The sequence below is a fragment of the Polistes dominula genome, unplaced genomic scaffold, assembly GCF_049000335.1.
Source record: "Polistes dominula isolate Pdom_NZ unplaced genomic scaffold, Pdom_raw_medaka contig_77, whole genome shotgun sequence".
NCBI lineage: Eukaryota > Metazoa > Arthropoda > Insecta > Hymenoptera > Vespidae > Polistes > Polistes dominula.
Window position 1 is genome coordinate 5,312,295 of NW_028301152.1, and position 21,465 is coordinate 5,333,759.

The following is a 21,465-nucleotide window of genomic DNA, read 5'->3' on the forward strand; positions in this document are numbered from 1 at the left end:
ATTACCCTTTTTTGTTAATTTTATTTAATATTACATGTTTTTTGTCGAGATTATATATTTCTTTTAATTACGTACATGTAATAATTACTTTCAGCACCTAATTCAAAAAAAGTCTACTTGTAATTTTTTTCTTTTTCAAAGGATTCAACTTGCAATTTATGTTCAGACAGGTCTTTCGTTACGATTTTCTTCGCTTCTTCTTTCATTACCCTTCTTTTTAGTTCGTATACTTTCTTTTTTCTCTCTCTCTCTCTCGTTCTCTCTTTCTTACTTCATTTCTCCGTTTCTTTCTTTTTGAAACTTTCCGTTTCTCTTTTTTTAAACAACGTGAGCCATTAGATATCAGAATCCTCGTCCGACGGAACGAAGTGACTCGAAATAACGAAAACAATTTCAAGAAATCTGCCCCGGCGAAAATTCGATTAGCCGCGGAAGATGGGCTCGAGCTCTCCATTTGTTTCGTTTCGTTTCCTTTCCTTTCGTTTTATTTCCAACGGGTGAATTCTCTGTTTCTGTTGCGTTGGCGGCTTTTAATTACTCCTCCGTACTCTTGCAAGATCTTCTACGTTCGTTCGTTCGTTCGTTCGTCCATTCCTACTTTTTCTTCTTCTTCTACTTCTTATTCTTATTCTTATATTCTTTTTCCTCATCTGAAATCTTTTCTTTTTATTTCATCGACGAAAACGTTTAACTACTTTTAGATGGCACACTTTTTGTACGTTTTCTTGTCTTTGACATACTAACAGTACCACGAATAGGTATGTATTATCTTCAGAAGAAGGAAGAAAACGATAAAGCCGTCTAGCTTGATCGTGAAAAGAAAAACAAAAACAAAAAATAAGAAAAAGAAAGAAATTGATGTTGGAAAGAGAAGGGAAAAAGTGGAATTATATTTTACGCGCATCACGCTGCGAGCATCCTACTCGAACAATGACGGAACATCGTGTCAATGAACAGGATCACAAGAAACACGTTTAGATACTGTTCGTTCGCGCTACACGTCGAAGTAATCCTACCGAGAAGACCTTACCAGGAAGAACGAGAACTCGTCGTCTTATACTAGAGTTTTCTATCTATATTGTGCACAACAACGGATAATAAAAAAAGAGACAGATATAAAAAAATAAGCAGCTTGTAATAGCCCTTTAATAGGGGGATACTTTCGTATAGCTTTATTTTCCTTCTCGTATACTTTCCTGTTTTACCCTTTTTTCAGGGTAAAAAAAGGAATGAAAGAATGAAAGAAAAAAAGGAAAACAGGATAGGCGGATGGGTGGGTTCGCTGACGCGACGTTACCGGAGATTTATCGAGGCCGTGCCTGAAGGGACTAGGTGGGATCACCACTCGAGCCTTAACCGTGGATTAGCTTTCAATTAGAGCATCCCGATGAGAGCTGGGCGTTAAAAGAAGAATATTTATTGGCGTGGGAAGACCCGACGTACGAGAGGATTAAAGTCTAGGAAAATTCGTTTAATACTACTGGAGTCTGACGCGTACCATTTTTTGCTAAAATTAAGATGTTTTATAGTTTCGAATAAAAATCATAAAAAATATCAAGAAAATTAGATACATGTAAACTAAACGATAAGCACGTATTTGATCTAAACTCTCTCGTATCGCTCTTGGTCGTGTTTTCTTATCTGAAGAATGATGAATAATAACAAAGAGAGAAAAAAGAAAAACAGGATTTGTCGAACAACAGGATTCGATCAACGTAGGAAAAGTGGTCTTATCTTGGTGGTAGCAATAACGATCCGGTTGTGAACGCGTCGTCTATAAATAGAATGAGAGAAAGAGAGATAGACTGTTAGGAGCCCCGATGTAATTGGTATCGGCAAAAAGCTTCACCGTAGAACAGCACTACTCCTCTTCGTGACGGAAGATGAAGAGAAGAAGAGAAGGCATAGACTTCCCTCCCCCTAAACTCTTCCTCGCGTATTCTCAACAGATGCCTTCCCACGTTTTTTCGACGAGACATGTGCCCGACGCGCGCGTTCAAAGGGTTGAGAAAGTTGCTTGGTTGCTTGCTTACTTGCTAGTCCGTTCGTTGTGGTTCTCTCTTTCAAGTGAAAGAGAGATCGGCCTCGCGTTTTTTATTAGGAATCCTTGCGAAAGGGCTCTATTCGATCGATCGTGTTCGCGAACACATTTCCCGTATAAGAGAGAGAGAAAGAGACAGAAGGAGGGAGGAAGAGGGAGAAAAAGACGGATACAAATAAAGACTGATCCAACGGTTAGGGTAAATTGAACGTTCCTTCTTCCTCCTTACGAAAAGAACGAGAACTCCCTTCACCGTCTTTACGATGCATTTCATCCAACCCTTTCGCGAAAGGGCGTCGAAGGGTAGAAACTTGATGTGGTTTTTTGTTTCCTATTTTTTTTCCTTATCTCGTCTCTTTTCTCTTCCTCTCTTTCTCTCTCTTTTTCTTTCTCTTTCGATAGTACACAGACCCTTCGGCGATGTAACCGTTATAATTTCAAACGTTTTACCATTAACAGGCTAATAAATAACTTATATTATACTGGATAAGAAGATTCATTCTAAACTGTTTAAGCATTTTTCCCGATGAATATATTTATTATAAATTTATTTGAATTATATTTGAAGCTTTATGTAAGATACCGGTATCAAAGCGAAGCGAAGCATCTTTAGATACAGTAAAAGCGAGAACTATTCAAAGCTACAGAAGAGATTTCTATATCAGCGGACAGATGCCTAAATAATAGTCGAGATTGTAAAGATCGATGTAAGGTGATCGAATCTATTTTCATCCAATTGTAATTATGATAAAGGGACTAATTATTCGATCTAAGAAAAGACCCTATAATCACGTGAAAATTCAATGCAAGCGTGACCCACCACCGTGTATGCGTAATATGCGTGCGTGCGTAACTAGTTTTCTCAAATAATAGAAAAGACTATGGCAGATAGAAGAAATGTTAAAAAATCAGATTGATCGAATAAGATAGAGTTAGACGAAATATAGGTAAAGAGAAGAGATCATCGTTCGTTACGAGTTCACGCGTATAACGATCGACCTTCGTCTTTCTCGAATCCATGGGCAGCGGCCCCAGCCCATTATCTCTTTAACATAGCGATAATGCGTGTGTTGGACGTCGGATTTGGTACATACATGACTGACCTTCGACGTATGGGTACGGAGGCTGGACTCCGTGGCGAAGCCCTTGCCGCAGATGTTGCAGTGGAACGGTCGGTTCTTCGCCCTTTCCACCTGGGCATCGTGATTCCGAAGATGTTGTTGAAGGTTCGATAGTTGGATGAAAGCCCGTCCACAGTCCGGTAAATGGCACTTGTACGGTCGTTCACCTGTAAAACAAATTTGAATTTCTACTTTAAATATTTATTCTTTTCTATTTCATTCATTTTATTATATCGAGTATTTTATTGTTTTTGTTGCATTGAATTGATGTCGATATAGTTTGATAGTTCTCTGAAAAACTTTAGTTATTTAGATATCATGATTTAATATCTTATCTAAAGAATCTTTTTGAATCGTATTGACATTGATAAATTTTTATATATTCTCTAGAGAATGATAGTATTTTGGTATCATTTACAAACATTTTATCCTAGAAATTAATCGCGTTGAATCGTATTAACATTGATAAATTTATTTTAAAATGTTCTAAAAAAGTTTCATACTTAGATATCATTTTGAAATATTTCATTTGAGAAATTAATTGTTTATTAGTAAAACCTTAAAAAAGGAATCTTTAAATATATATAATGTGCTAAAATTGGATGGCTTAAAACATGTGCCTCGAAATTATCATCCTACGGGCGATTAGCAAAGGAAAGAAGAAAGTGAATCGTTGATGTGCCATGCGAGAAGGGATTGAAAGCACTCGAGCGAATCATCTAAGCATTTGACGTAACGAGCTGTAGGTCGAATTTAAGCTCGCGACAGACCGACCGAATCGAAAATGTTTCGGGTATTTGCTTATCGATAGTAGTCACGTTCGAGAGAACGAATTTCGATGAGATTGCATGGGATAGATGATACATGCGATAGACAGCTCGTCGATGAGCGCTTTTCACGCATCGTATCGTCGATTAAATAGACTTTACGTATATGTTCCTAATAGATATATAAAGTGTAGCAAATAATTTGATGCATTTTTAACAAACATAGCATTTATTTGTAAAGTAATCATACATCTATTAACCTTCGAAATAGTCTTCATTATTTTCAATGACTTTGGTCTATCGTTCAGTTAACTGTTAAATTACTTGATAAAAAAATATTGCAATTTTGATACAATAAATTTAATATTAACGCACTGAATTAATTGCTACACCTAATATTAGTTATCATTAAAGTGTATAATTCAATTAATTCAGATAATGTATATCCGAAATAAAAAGACATATCACGTTTCTTCGTTCACTTAATTAATGCAGAAAGATGGAGAGAGATAGAGATCGATAAATAGAGAGAAAGGGAGAGAGACAATCTCACCTATATTTTTATTTCTCATATTTTTATTCATTAAGCTTTAGCAACGCAATTTATATATTGCGATAAAGTACCATCTCGATGAGGGTGTTATAATGTGTGCTCGTAATTTACGCCGAGCAAAAAAAAAAGACACGTGTAAATATGGGTGTGTGTGTACGGAATAGTAAACCGTGAAAATAAATTCAGACATTAAATCGTCCTATCAGTACACCTCCTGTTTTTTTTCCACCAGCATGCAACAGGTATCAGCATCCACGTCTATCGGCGAGGAAAGGAAAAGTTTTGTCTCCCGTTTGGCATTCCACCGTTTAAATCGAGTGCCTGTGATTTTTTTTCTCTCATTTCTCGTACATTGAACGATTCGTGTTTTTTTTTTGTCATTCTTTCGTATGATCGTTACAAACGACGATATATCTTATCGAAAAAAATCATTTGTTACGCTTTCGTTACCATTCTTTCATAAAACGGCATTATCGCGCATTCGTGATCGATGAAGCGAATAAGCGTGATCGACTTAATTTCTGCTTCATTTTTTTTTTCATCGATTAAATTCCTTCACATTTATTTCTAAAGCAAAATGCGTTAGTGAGAAAAATTGCAGTTCTATATATCAAAAATGTAAAACATTGAACTACTTTTATACGAAACATACGCCTTGTGTTTTTTATTTCTTTTAAATAAATAAGTAATATATATTTAAATGTGAACACAACTTTTTTAGTTCATTGGTTTTGCATTTAAATATTTTCAATTAAAAAAAAAAAATATATATATATATATATAGAAAATCTTGATAATTTTATCATCTGTCAATCAGTTGACATTAAAAAGTTAGTTTTATTTTGGCTAGCCAATTTTTCTCTTATTTTCTTTCGAAAAGCCTTTATTCTAATTCCCACGAACAATTGGCTGAATTGAACTTTTATTAATATCGACATTCTTCTCCGAGCTTTTTCACCCCAGGCACTCGATCGTTTTTGCTCTTCACTCGCTATCATCTCTCCTCATCGTTCATCACTCTGTCTCTGTCTGACACGTGCGCGCTTTTACAGCGAGGATTCATCTTTTATTCAGTCGCGTGATTCATCGAAGAATTCCATTATATCTAATTTAATAAAAATAACCGTAGTAAAGGCGCAGGGAGATACTTGTTCGATTTTTTCATCTTTTTAATTTTAATCTTTATTTCTTTTTTTTTTCGTCCAGACCTTTTAAACATTTTTCGAAGAGAGATAGAGAGAAAAAAAGAGAGATGTAAATCTCTCTTAATTTTATATATATATATATATATATATATATATATATATATATATATATATATATATATAAATTAAATTGTAAAAATCGTTAATTTATGAAATTATTATACTGTTAGGTATGGAATTGAAATTTGATCTGTAGATTAGATTTAATAGAACAACGCGATTAACACCACATTAGTTTTTATGGTACAAAAAGAAATAAGAACGAATAATTACGAGTAAAAAGATAAAGAGACCTTTAAAACAGATCAAATTTCAATCTCATACTTTAACTACTTGTGAGTATACATATATAACTTCGTCACTTTCTAAAACTACAAGTATTAGTAAATAATAAGATTTTTTTGATATGTTTTCCCAAAAACCTCTATTTATTTAGGATAAGACTTAGTGATTCCACGATTTAACTAAATTAAATAATTTAATACTAGGCATATACTCCTAACACATATATGTATATCACTCGCCAACAGTACATACATTCGCACATATAATCACATTATCGCACATTATCATATATCATTTGCATAGCAATAAAACACCCATCCGTAAATGCTAAATAAATGTTTAATATAAATAAAAATAAGACTAATAAAATAAATACGCAAACAGCTACGAAATATATTCGACGGACTCCGAATGTACACGAAGGTCAATGTATTTTAAAATTCGATGAGAAGATTTTAGAGTGAAAACGACAATAGTCGAATGTAAACACACCGGCTGAGAAGTGAGATATATTTATACATATAAACAAAACATTAAATGACCGAGAAACCGTTCTTTCGATAAGCTTAACCTTTACTCATCCCTTCTCTTCTTAGTCATCATTCTTCTCTGCTTTCAACGAGACGTGTTTAGGAGTGTTCCTGTATTACGTAAGTATTATACATTTTTCTACCTCATTTATCTTCTCATTAACATTAGATACAATTTTTTTATATTCTCTTTTTTAACGATCTTCTAATGAATAATATTTCGATAACTAATCGCGTTAGATTTATTTCGTAATTTATACGATGTTCATATAAAAATATATATGCATATATGTGTATATCACTCGCAAGCAGTACATATAATCATATCCATATGCATGTTATTTATATAGCAATAAAACGCATAAGTATACTCTAAGTAAATTTTATATTTTTCTAATATCATTTATATATCTCTCTACGTTCTATGAAAACTGACAATGAGTATGAAATCAGTACAATGAATGGACGGATGTTGAACAACCTTTTTGTTGGAAATAGTGATAATCACGATCGATGTAAATCAATGAAAATTAAATGCGAGAACAATCTAAAAGCAGTGATCGATTATCATGCATATCAAGTATATTATTTTGTGCTTTAAGATGAACTACTTCAAAAGTCACTCTCTTCTGTTCCTGTGTAATTATATTTTACGATTATATATTAATGACTGCAGTCATTTACATATACATAACTATTCTTACTTCTATCGCTCACCGGTACCTATACAAATTCTAACAATAAGTCATTTTATATACACTTGGTATCTATTCATAAGTTGCATTTTCGAATTATTGACAATAAGAAAATTTTCCCGAAAAAGACTGATCGTTTATATACTTTTAGTAAGAACCTCAGTTAGTTGATGTGTTTCATTATTATCAAAATGTATTTCTTGCTGGAGAGAGAGTTTTTGAAATGATCTCATCACAGTGAAAACAGATTTTCTGCTAGTTGTGCTGTTATATCAACTTTAATTAACCCTCTAAGCGTCAAAGTTTTCAGGAATCTACATACGTGTGAACAATAGTAAAGGTACAGATAATCAAATTGAAATTTATCGTGTAGTGTAATGATATAGTGTTTAGTTACTCAGTGTGTTTTCATCTCTCTCTCTCCCTCAATTGTTTCATAAACCAATGCTGTATGTCAATAAAATCGACAATGCGAGAATTTAATAGAAAAAATCAAACGTTTAAAAATGAAGTGATATCAAGTTTCAGTTTAGAAATATATTATCATCGTATTTTTTAAAGTAATGATGTAATACAATACATATAAATTTTATTAGTTTAGAATGTAAAAAATAATAGGTGAAAAGGGTAGGTTTAGAATTATTTGCACGTTGTAACGTGTTTCGTTCAAAGTCAATAAAAGAATGTTTTTAAAGAACAGAAAAAGAATACGTATATACGAATATGTTTATTTGTATTTAATTTATTTTCGTTTTCATAGTTTTCGAAGAAAATATAATTTTCGCACTAAAAACACATATTTTCTGACTCCGAATTCGCAACAGTGCAGTATAGACAGATATTGAAACGCAATCGAAGAATATTTTTTATATACTTGATCAAATTTCAATTTCATACTTTAATTATTCGCCTTTCGCGAATAGAATGTAATTTTTTCTTCTTTCATACTCTAACTAGTTAGTTCAGTTATTTCACGAATTAACATATTTCACTTTTCAATATGTATTTCATCATATTACAAAGATTGCCTTGCATGATGAGAATTTCGCTTGTTCAAACATAACACGTAATTTGGCTCACCGTGTTTTACCTACCTATATACAAATGTTTAAATTCAAATATATTATATCCGGAAATATAAGCTATATAAATGATGTAGAAAATGATAACGAATGATTTACGCTTTACACGAAATAGAAATGCGTATGAATGTATATACTACTTTATCGACAATTTTTACGATTCATTTAATAATCTGTTCATTTTATAACTACAGAGAGCTTCCGTTATTCGTAATCGCATGTAATTAGAGATCAATAGATTATTCAATCGTTTGATTTTCTTACAGGACAATCATTCTTGACATATTCTATTTCAAATGTATCGAAAAAGTTGATGCTTTCTCGTAACTAACGGAAGAAGCAGATGGTCGTACGTAATTGTTCCTTTTGTCTAAAACGACTCTTATGGGGCAATGCACTCTCTTTCTCTCTCTCTCTTTCTTTTGTATAAAACTATAATAAGTATATAGTAAGATGTAATAAAGTTGTGGTTGAATGCTTACTATTTACTTTTGGTTCTTATTTTTTTTCTGTTTGTAAGAAAACGTTTAGTCGTTGTTGCTTTTAATTTTTTTTCTTCTTTATTTCTTCCTTTCATCTGCTTAAACGTGTACGAAGTATAACGCGAGTAAAAATGATGTATATTCGGTTTAGAACAGGTACTAAAAAATGACCCTTTCATTTTCATTCGCCTACACAACGCGTAGAATTCCAACATGTTTCGTTCTTACGTTCTTCTCCCTTTTTATGTGCTGCCCGTTTAGCAGCGTTGCCTGAGTGTAATTGTATTTTATTCGCGGAATTCAAAGAACGATATCGAAGGAAAAGGAAAGATACCGTGTTATACGCTTCTATAGCTACGTTCTTTTACACGGACGTTCGTTTTATTGCCTGTTCTTTCTTTCAAGGCCGTATGTTTTCTTTCCCGATGCAATTAAAATCGAATTAATATGTGGCCAGTAGCGATAGGGGGAAAGTGGGTGGTTTCTTATTGTTACCCGCTAATTATCAGTTGAAACATTTATTTATAAAGCATTAAGTGCGTCCACATGTCTACACTCGAATATGTGTATAATAATATTTGACTCTTTTTTCTTTCTACTGTGCGTGTCTCCCTTTATCTATATTTCTCTTTTTCTTCTGTTTTCGTTTCTTTTTTTTTCACCGGAAAACACGTTAGAAATAAATATCTCATAAGAGAATCGTGTAAAACGAACTACTCAACATTTTTCATTCCGTACTTTCACATTTTTTTCTGATGAGTAAGAAACGCTACAACACCCGTTATTAGTTGTCGAACATCTATCTGTCTACTCGTAAAGCAACTTTAAGAATAAAATATTGTGTACGCGGCATATGATCAGTTTTGTTAAATACGATGGAAAAGAACTAGTGATCAGCGTATAGGGAAAATTTCAAATCACTGAATAAAATTTTTAATCTGTTTGCTTTTTCTTTTTTTTAATCGATATTACCGTTCGAGTAATGATTGCCGTTTTAAAGTAAACGATTAATTATCAATAGTACCTGACGCCGCGTAACGTTCACCATTCTTTTTTTTTTCTTTTTATTTTTTTTTATCGTTCATCGAACTTTTATAATGCATACACATTTAACGGTTTGGCAGGAAATTTATATGATTTTCTCTTTTAACAGTAACTTTTTACTTCATTTCTTATTAATAATTCATAAAGTACTACAGCTGACAACCTAATTAACGTCAATGAAATAATAATTATTTTGTTATTCATCATTTTACGGAGATGACAAATAGAATAATTTATGTTTTTCTTTTAATTATCTTATTATGATTAGCCAGTTATTAGAAATGAAATAAAATTCACGTTAGGTGTTTACAATTAGTTACATAAGAAAAAACAAAATCCAAACACTTTTATTCTTTATTTCTATCTTACTTTTTTTTTCAAGGAGATATACTTCTTTTCTCCGGGCGGGGAAAGGAAATAATTCCCTTTCTTTAATAATGCCTTCCTTCTGATAATAATTGGCGTTGCCGCATGCGGGAGGAGAGGGATACGAAGAATTATGATGAAATTTAAAATCTTGCGTGCCAACCGGAAGGACGAGACTAAAGGGGGGGGGGGTGAGGGAAAGTAGGTGGCGCCGATGTTGCCATGTAAAAGGGTCTATCCCAACCCTTTGAGACCCTTTGTCGAGGAGTAAGAATTACGAATTGTAAAGAAGTTTTGATGAATCGGTGCACTCGACCGGACACTCGCCCTCACGTTCGCCCTGTAGCTTTTACTTGCTCGCCTACCTTTTCGACCATCTTTCAATTTTCACGCACGCGAAAGCACGGACAAAGACTACAACAATACGTTTGTAATGATAGCGATGATACAAGAAATCTTTCTAATCTATCGTATTGTTTTTCCTCGTGAAGATAGAGAGAGAGAACATTTAAATTTAAATAATATAATATTGTTATAAATGCAATAGACAAAATAATACGTGAGATAAATATTATTTTTAATCATTTTATATATTATTACGTCAATTTGAAATATCGAATGACTAGCGTTACCTAATTTTCACATTTCATTTCGTTACGATATGCATTCCTCGTTCGTACTTTTCTACGTAACAGTTCGTATTTCCGAACGTCTCTTGGATTATTAACAGGACATTAAATTGGTTCTGACAGGATGTTTCATTGCTTTTCGTTCAGATAAGATATATATGTACATATACATATACATATATTTCGATTTGTTTCGTTGAGCTAATTCTCAATCAACTACTCGATAAAGATAAGAGACTTTTTTTTTACAAACATATTTAATTAATTTTGTATTTTTACTCTCCCGTATCATTCACGTTTTCGTATCGTATTTGACACGTTATATTAAAATAGAGAGAAACCCGAAAACAACGAGAGGCGTCAAAATGGTCGTCACTAAAGTTAAACTCGAATTGAGATTTTTTTCTTCCCCCTCCCCTGGTAGAAGAAAATTTAGCCACTTTTTCTCTCGTCACCTCTCCAACCACTCGTCAAAATCACCGGGATTGCAAAAAGTAGGTAGAAAGCACGGAAAGCTGGCACGTGGTTGGACGTGTGAGTAGAGGAAACAGGCTGGATTCGCCACCCTCCACCGTACTTCCATGCACTCTCCCCACTCGCCGCCCTGTCCCTCGTCCTCCTTTGCCTCCTACTCTCTCGCCATCTCTTTCCTTCGTTCGACTCCCCACTTCGTCCGTGGAAACAACCACCCCCTCTGCCTTCACACACGCTCACCCACCGAGCGGCCCTCCACGGCCCACTACACGTCCACGCCAGAAAATTAATGTCCCCTGCAATCCATGTATAATGCATTCGCATTTCGTTCAACGAACAAATGAACGCACCGCTAGAAAATTTACATCGTCCCTTTCTCTCTCTCTCTTTCTCTCTCTACTCTCTTTTTGTCTTTCTTGCTTTCTTGCTTTCTTCGTTAGCCTCTCTCTCTCTCTCTCTCTCTCTCTCTGTTTCTCTCTATCCTACTATACTACTTTTATTTGATTATTGTTCCCTAGTTTTGGACTTGGACTTTTTTGCTAATAAAATGACTGGATATAGTCGTACTTTTAATGGACGATCATTTTTCATCGCTATTACTCAAACTAGTATTCGTGAAAATTTGTTAGAATTTCGGAAAACTAGTTTTTTCTTTATTTACAAGCGTTATGACAAAAAGAATAAATTTCAATTACTTTCTCTATTTCTCTCTCTCTCTCTCTCTATATATATATATATATATATATATATATATATATATATTTTGTTTTTTCTGTTATTTTTTTTAAATCCTATCTGTATTGATAACTCACGATTCTCATGTCGCTTTTTCTCGATCTGTTTTACGTTATTTTGCCCGTTCATCCAACCAGTCGACGACGAGACCATACATGCATATACATACGTATATAAAATTGTGCGCGTATGCGCGTTAGGCTGATCGCCCCCAACTTGAAACCCTTGTATATTGTATCTCTTTCGCTCTCACTGTGCGTTTCTCAGTCTGCCGTTTGGCCACCCACTATCGACCCACCGTCATTGAAATACCGACTGAAAATCATTAAACTGAATGCGCTCACATGCACCTGCGTCATACATACTGACGCTTTTCGTTATAAGTATATGTATATATATGAATACCCAGCACACCCTTTGCCTCTTTACGTTCGTTTCATTTTCTCTTTCTCTCTCTTTCTCTTTTACTCTCTTTCTCCCAACTGTGCCCCACCCCGCTTACTCTCTTCTCCTCTCTTCTCCTCTTCTGTCATTTCTGATGACTCCATAATATTCATGAAACTATTCGAATGTTCGAATGATAAAAGCGGAAGTGAGCATAAGTCTACAATATTCAACGGCAAATCAATGCCAATCGACAAAACGAAAAAGATCTGCTTCAGACAAAAATTTGTTTCGAATTTTACTTGTTTTTTTGTTCTTCGAGATTTTTATAATCCTTTGTACTGTCTTTTTTCTATAAAAAAACGACAGACAATGATTAGATCTATAAGGGTTGAAATTCATTTAACCTATAGTTCATCTATTTATCCTCTTCATCATTCCGAAATAATGTATGTAGAGTGACGAGACTATATACTTATTGTATAAATTTTCTGTTTGCACGTTTTCTTGCTATTTGTATTGTTTATTAACTATTCCTCGCGAAAGAGGGAGAGAGAATGAGAAAGAGAGAGAAAGCGAAACACAAACGATCGAACGAATGAATAAGTAAATAATCGAAAAGCCGATCGCGTCTACTAATTTCGAACGAGCGATGCTGAAGGGTAAATTTCGTGGAAAACGTATTTCGTTTTTACAAACGTTCTTATGAACTGTGCAATCGTTCATTAACATTTAAACGTTAAAATTTGATATTTATTTCAGTTTGAAAATTTGATAGCACGTGGAAGTTTATACTTTATAAAAAATTACAGGTACCTATGTATTTTAAAATGGTCGATTGAATGGATTTCATTCGATACGATTACGTTAGGTACATCATCGATGGAAAAATTGAATAGTTTGGGTAGAGATGGAGGAAGAGGTACGAAGAGTAGATTACGTTAACCTTGGGCTTCGATGAAAAAGTATTTTCAGAAGGTGATATAGCATCTAGTTCGAAGCTAATTAAAGCGCACTTATCCGCGGTCTTGCTAAACCCGGAGTTTAAGAGCAATTTAACTTTAAATTTAGCTTAAAAGTAAGACAGTAATTTGACAGGTTCTATTAATTTTCTTACAAAGTCCAAAATTATTGATGCAATTGGGGGAGTGCTATGGGAGTAGAAGATAGATAGATAGATAGATAGATAGATAGATAGATAGATAGATAGATAGATAGATAGATAGATAGATAGATGAAGAGAAAAAGAAATAACAATCGAGTGAATAAAATATAAAAAGATTTCCGATTTCTTCGTTTCGTTTTACGATATGTTCGACTATTTAGTAATTCGTTGAACGCTGTTAAAGTCTAAAAAAGAATGCAATTTTGGGAACCAATACGGTCGATAATATACGGGGTACTTCATGCGTTTCTACCCCGTTATATTAATTATTTTCGGATTGGTAAAGCGAAAACCGTCCGACCAATTGAATCATTGTGTTTTGATGATTATTATTCCCGTGGTAGTTATTATTAATCAAATATACGTTGCTGCAGTTCAATAACTTCGATCGATGCGTCGCAACGGCATTTATGCTTATTATTACATTGCAATCATGCGTCTTATTTTTAACTTTTTCCTGAATCTTTGAAAACTCTCGAAAAGCATAGAGTATAATAATATTTTATATCATTTGACAACTTTCGAGAGTATTCGTGAACAATTTGAAGAAAAAACGTGTTCCGGCTTTATCGAATAGATTCGTCGTGAAATTTATAACAATGATTCTCTCGCAAACGCAATGACTTTACCAAAAGCATGGTCACGAAGTAATTTCATACAAATCATTATCCCAATATTCGATTAAATTTATCGAAAGAACAGAATGCATTATCGTGGATGCAACTGAAATTTACAGGGTACGAAATTACCATGAAATCGGCGTTAGAGCTACGTTCGATGCAATATAGTGTGTGCATTGCGCTAGGAGAACGCGATACCAAGCGCATGTAGAACGAGAACGTGAGAGAAAGATAGAGATGCGTGGAGGGAGGAGAGAAAGAGAGAGAGAGAGAGAGTCAGTGAGAGAGAGAAATAGAGAAAGAGAGTGAGAGAGAGAAAGAGAGAGAGAGAGAGGGTGCGAGAGAATGCATCCCTTTCCCAAGCGATGTAGCGAAGCGTTTCACGCATGCATGGAAATCATTAAAATAAAATGGCCGATAACAAATGACTGTTGCAAAGAGGGGAGCACTCTCGGCAGTGGCGGCCATCTTGGTTCACGTGACCGTCATCCGGGCAACCACGGCTATGCCACGCCCCTTTAATGATTTCTACCCCCTGGCGAATGTGCCGCATGTACGTACGTGCGAAAATTTGCGGATGTATGCGTGTGAATGTATGTGCAAGTGTGTATCCCCCCGTATACGTAGTGTACAGTCATCATCGGTAGTCTAGTTAAAATCGCCCAAGTACAGCCTCTTTCCAAACCTACGCTTTCGTAGTCATCGTCATTGAGTTAACGTAGAACACCGTTATTTTTTGTAATATCAAAATGTAAAAAAAAAACCTTCTTATTGTTCTTTTTTTATCCCTTAAGGAAACCTTTTAACCACTAAATACTTTCTATTATTTTATTTGTATAATTTGAAGGTTTATCAGGAAGCAGCTGATGTAAATTTAAATAGACGTTTTAATTTTTCTACAGATTTAAAATGTTTTAAGTATTTTCAGAAAGATATGAATAATCATATTAGCCAAATATGTCTTGCTTGATCAGATAGGATATTTTCGAACATTTTCTCCGTGATGACGATGATGCCAACGAACTTCTCTTTTTTGGCCGGTTGGTTGAGTTGCGCGGGTGGAACATTATTCGGGCATATGGCGACCTCTCTTTCTCTCGCACGTTCACCCACCGAAAGAGCCGTTTCACCTGCCTCGTTCGAAACTCTTTGTATCGTCTTCTTCTCTGCACATTTTTGTTTTTTTTTTTTACTTTATTTCTTGTTCCTTTTTTTCGACCGATGCCCTCTCCTTCCGAAACGACAGGGGTTATCGATCCTTTAACTCTTATAAAACCTTACTATATACCTTCCTCGTGTATTTTATTTTCCCTTTTGGAGTCATCGATCTTTATATCTGATCATTCTATATTCTTTTTTCAATCATCCCCTTCCCTTTCCCTTTTTTCTTAATTAATGAATTCTATTAAGCCGATATCTTTCTTCATTAAACGAAATATTTCGAGGATGTGTCAAAGACATTTTCAATCATTGGAATTTCGTATAATAAGAACCTACTTAACTTTCAACGATACAAATTTAACCAAAGCATAATTTATTCTTGATTCCTGATGAGAACTATTGTTGTAATATACCATGTCCTCTTGGAAAAAGAGAATAAAAGGAAATGTTTTAAACTTGAGAGTAGAGAGGGATGAATCGAATTTGTCTCTGGGTAAGTGAGAGGGGAAAAAATAGAAAAAGGTGGATAGATAAAGATAAGAAAAGAAAGTAAATAAAAAGAAAAAGAAAAAAAACGAAAGGAGAAATTATATAAGATACCGGAAAGAGTATACGCGGCTTTTCGTATTTTCTCCTCCCCCTTTTTCTTCTCCTTCTTCTTACCGAGCATCCGTCCGAGCGGTAACGATCGTTTCTGGATGCAGAACAAGATCTTCAACCCTTTTCTCAACGACGCTTCTCGCCACTTAACGGGCATTTCGTCGAGATCTTTTTTTCTCTTTCCATCTCTATCCCTTTTTCTCTTTCACTTCGTCTCGGAGAAACGAAGAAGACGACAACGTTTGGGTCATTAGGCAGAGCCTCGCTCGACTCGATGGCGATAGACCAGGGGCTCTAGAGAAAAGAGAGAGAGAGGCCGAGGAAAAGGGGTAAAAATTAATGTCTCAGAACGAACGTTCGGCCTGAAACGTCGAGTGGATCCGGTCGAAGTTCTGATGGCCCTCCTCGCGTCTTTACGATTTTTCATCGCGAGCCATTTGTTCGAAAAGATTCTCTCGAAGAAGCCAAAAGAGAGGAAGGGAGGACTCTAGTGTACGCGTTAACAGCATAGTCGCTGTTAGTTGAACGACCTGATATCTTTTAAGAACCGTCCATTTGAAGTTCTTTTTATGTTGTCGCAAAAAAGATATTGTAATGTCTTCATATAAATCATAGGCGTTGATACATTTCACAATTTTTAAAGTTCTATCTTACGGTCCAAGATAAGCAGAGACTAATTTAAGAGGGTGTCCTGAATTAAAATATCAAAAAAATCTTTCTTTTATATTAATTAAATCGATAGATAAAAACTATCTAAGAATATGTTTACAAAGTGACAGAGGCCAATTCTATATATTTAAAAAAATATCAAGCCAAAAGCAAACGAGTGTCGAGCACGTGTGCCTTCTATTGAAAACATTGAAACACGTTTTCTTCAATTATTAGTTTCACGATTTTTCTAAATTGGTGGGCATGATAGCTAAAAACTAAACGACTTATTTGATTTCTTCAGTATTGAATTCTCTTCTAAGTAAACTCAAAAATTTTGTCAACAAGTTTATTTAAGTAAATATTATAGTACCTCAAAGTTTATTTTTTTTAAAATACATTTTTTCTTAAAATCGCCAAAATTTTTTCGCTGATTGAAGATTATAGAAACTAGACACCCATAAAATAAGCTTAGAAATTTATTATAATTTTTTCTTTTAAATTAAAAAAAAAATTATCTTTTATTTGTTAAGTATTTATATATAAAACCATAACTACAAATTAATAACTTAATTTCTTTCTTTCCATTCTAAAAAAAACTCACAAAAGAAAGCTATTTTAGAACATTCTAGTTCAGGATACACCTTTAACTATTTATGAACGAAGTTGGATTATCTTCTGTATTCTCAGTAGTACAGATTTGAAAATACTTGATAATTAAAAGAAAAACAAGAAAAAAGATATATATCATCCTTGATAGATTTATTTCAAAAAAGAAATTGTATTGTTCCAAGTGACCTACGAGAAATGCAATATCCTTAACTATTATACAAAATAATCTATAAAATTGTTCGCCTTCGATATTTTCTATAGGTTTTCATCGAATTAGATCGTATCCTTGAGCAAGTTTGAAAACAAAAATGTATTTCTTAATTAAAGAGCTCGTATTAATCAAGTCGGTTAAAAAGATCGACGTTAAATAATCGCCTAACGCTTCTTCGATGCGGCGATTTGAATGCGTGTAATTATTTTTCCGGTAGTGTGTTCCTAACTATACAGGTAATTACGCGATTAGTTGTTTGCCGTGCATGCGTTTCCTCATACGCAGCTGGAGAGTTTGAAAAGGTGTGTATACGCGAGTTTAGGCTAGTATGTATATATATATATATATGTATATAAATTTATATACATATATATGTTCATACACGGAGGTAGAGCGTAACGCGAACCTCTTTCTCTTACACACTAACAAAAAAACAACGCTTACAAAGTTTCCAACGCGAGATGCACGCCCGACTCGTTTTCTTGTAGGTACGGCCGTATACCGTATGGCGTCATCTCTTTGCCTCTTGCCTCCTTGCCTCCCACACATGCCGCACATAGAAAGTTTACTAGATGGAAATCTATATCTTATTTTACGGTCGACCGTACCCAATATTCTTGACCCCGCGCGGAGCACTGCACCGCACCGCCTCCGGCGACTCGACTATACTATGCTCGATCCGTTAGAAAATGGCCCCCGCGTAAATCTTCTCAACCAAGCTTCCCGCCAGAGATTCGACATAGCTCGATGTTAATGATAAGGACGAGGAATAAACTCGTATCTTGGATATCGACCCTGACGAATCGAAGAAAGTTTTCACGTTCTTGAGAAATAAAAGGAGTCTTTAATTTCTAGTATAAATTGTTAGTTTTATTTTTTATTTTTTAGTCCTTTTCTATTTCCTCTTTCTGTATTTCTTTTAATTTCAAGTTAATTATAAGTTAGTTCTTTTTCTTTTATTTTTTCATTATTTTAACACTAAATTTCGTCGAATTATTTGTTTTTATCTCTTTATTTTCCATTATTTTTCTAACTTTTCTTTGCATTGTAATTTAATCGAAAAGATATTGATAATCGAAGTATACGGTCAATTTCTTCTTTTTCTTCTTCTTTGGCACACCCTGAAACGTTCAATGATTTTCCGTGTGCGTGTATGTCAATAGTAACGCGTAATAAGAAACGTGGAGTAATTGCAAATGCGACGGATACGCGCCGTTGATTCGTAGCGGATTTAACGCTCCCGCTATAATGTACTAATAACCGTTTATAAGCGCTCGCGCTCGCGCTCGCACTCTCTCGAATGTATGCGTATATATATACATGTATGCTTGCCCATTTATATAAAAAAAATGCGTTTATCGGCGTTCACTACGTCGTGGCATTTGTCGAGGCGAAATTATTGCATTCGAGGCTAAGGAGTATTAAGTATCCTTAACCTACTGACCGGTTCCGTGCTGCTCAACCTTACTAAAACGTGATTCGACGACGCGCATTGAAGATAGTACCTTATTTTGTTTTAAAAAATCCCTTTCGTTTAAGGATTAGAAAGTTAATCTACTTTTGACTAAACCGGTACGCTTTGCTATGTTCGTTGACGTTTTAAACGCAACAGTTTCGTCCAATACCTTTGAAAGAACTTTATAACATCGATATTGCTATAACTAATCAAACTCATTTGCGAATACTTTTATAATGATCGTAAGTGTTCATAAACATGATATACGAATATTCGAAATGTAGAAGTTTTTATGTACGTTCGTTTGTTATATAGTCCATTATATAAATAATAGACTTAGGAACATGAGTCAAGAGCATATAATTTGTACGCTACTTAGGTTATAAGGTTATTCTTTATAAAGTTTGTAAAGTGTTTAATCGATGGAGATCAGATATTCTTTTTTTTCTTTCTACTTGATTCGAATTAATGAATATTTAATGTTAACGACTGTAGAATGAATTTTCCTAAGCAACTTGGTAGATAAACGTGTACGTATGTGTGTGTATATATGTGAAAGAAGTAAGAAAAAAACTATCTGACTTTTTTACTACAATACTTAATCATTCCACGTTATATGAAAATTTTTCTTCTAATTAAACAAGAGAGGAGGAAGAGGAGAAGGAAGAAGAGATGGAGGGTGAGGAGGTTGCGACATTTTCCTTCGAGAAAAGGGTTACGAAAGTAAGTCAGTAATGCGAGGGTAAGTCTTCTGTCGATTTTTGAGACAAAAACGTAAGCATCCTCTTTAAGTATTTTAAAGAACGATCCACGTAATCGTTTCAATGACGTATACATTGTATATCTGACATACATATATGTTTCTATCAATAATAAAATTTCTAATTAGTTCGATATCAACATAACGAAAGTTACATGAGTTTATCATCTTCGAATACTCGATTGAAAAGTAAATCGACCTTGCTTTTTTTCAGCGATGTAAAAATATAGATATATTTACATGTATATTTATGTATGTTTATGTTATATTATGTATATTTACATATATATACCTAATATATATATAAGAATATATATATGTATATATGTATGCACATTTATTACTTCTAACTGCATCTTGAACTATTCTATATCAGTAACAGGAACGATAAGATAGCCGTTGTAAAAATGTAAATCTCATAGCAACAATCTGAAAATACACTCTCGATTTGCGAGATATGGAAAAAGTTATCGTCGTTCGTTGAAAAACATTTAGAAAAAGGCGTAGATCCGTACATTTTAAATGCAAGAAATTCCTCAAGAAATATTATCGTCTTTTTGCTACTTCGGAAAAATAGAAAAGAAATAATACACTTGTTAAGCTTTATTTTAAAATATCTATTATTTTAGTAAAGTAAGGGTATCGGAAGTATGCGGAATTTAGTTTCGGATTATCTCGACTTCCTTCATAGTTATATTACAAGGCGTCCGTTTCGGTCACGTGATTTGCCCGGGTATGCAGGATCCATTAAATTTTAATTAACCGTGCAGAGAGAAAGCGAGAGAGAAATAACAAAAAAGAGAAGAGTGGTCAAAAAAGAAGTAAATGAAAGCGTTAGAATAGTTCATAATATGCATTCCATGGTCCATCTTGTATCATCTCGTAATTGGTTTCATCGATCATTAATATCAATGGAAAGGTGTTAAACGGACCAGTAAGATAACAAGCGTGAGAAAATTTTTCTACGTAAACATTACATTAAAAAATGCTTTTGCCAGAATTTAAATTATACGAAATGAAACGAAAAAGATATTTTCTTTTTTTTTTTATAAAAGAAAGAAAATTATCGCGATATCTCTGAAAGAATAATATAATTATATGCAAATGTACTTTTTCTTACAACAGGAAGAAACTTACATTAGGGACAAAAAATGTTATAAAAAAGATAAATCAATCGACATCGGAAGACAACTTTGGAAGAATTTATTGATATATACTCTCGGTGGTGCTATCAATGCAAAGACGAATCAAGTAAACAGTGTGCATCGAGATTTCTTATCGCAATACGCACGCAATCTTTTAGTGCGCGTACAGTGACAATGGCGTGCGATTGCTCGGAGGTGACCTTAAAAAATGCTGACGTGGCGACTGTCAGCTTGATACAACTGTTCATAGGATCGTTTCCATAATGAAACAGCCGATGAAGAAGAGCAATAGAAAGAAAATCATTTTACGAGGGGAAGCTACGATTCGTTTCGATAAGAAAAAAAAAGAAAAGATAAAGATAAAGATGAATAAAAAGTGGAGGGAGCAGGGGTATAAGAAGAAAAGCTGGTGAAAAAAAAGCGTAGGCGTATTATCGACGTTAACGTCCCTTACCGTCCCCTCCCTTCGTCTAAGCATGGTATAGAAAACGAATATACTATACCATGGCTCTATTCAAATTAACCCTCATGGAAAAAATGTAGAGCCGCGGAAGGGTTGCCAGACCAAAATTAGAATAGACCCGTTGATAGTCCTCGCCTATGCATATGCGCCATGACTACGTTAATTTTCTTTTTTTTCTTTTCGTTATAAGACCATGTTGGACGATCTATCTAATTTCTTTTCCTCTTGTTG

General features: G+C 34.2%; 1 protein-coding gene across 3 annotated transcripts in view; it reads right to left on the reverse strand.

Moving 5' to 3' along the window:
* dati (zinc finger protein datilografo) overlaps window positions 1-21,465 on the reverse strand; it is a 74,746-nt gene that overhangs the window by 14,668 nt on the left and 38,613 nt on the right. For 2 of the 3 annotated variants that reach the window (XM_015316847.2, XM_089178131.1), the window contains exon 4: window positions 3,136-3,329. In XM_015316847.2, coding sequence (XP_015172333.1) covers window positions 3,136-3,329 — 194 coding nt within the window. The remainder of the gene's footprint in view (window positions 1-3,135; window positions 3,330-21,465) is intronic. The other variant, XM_089178130.1, reaches the window with a different exon arrangement.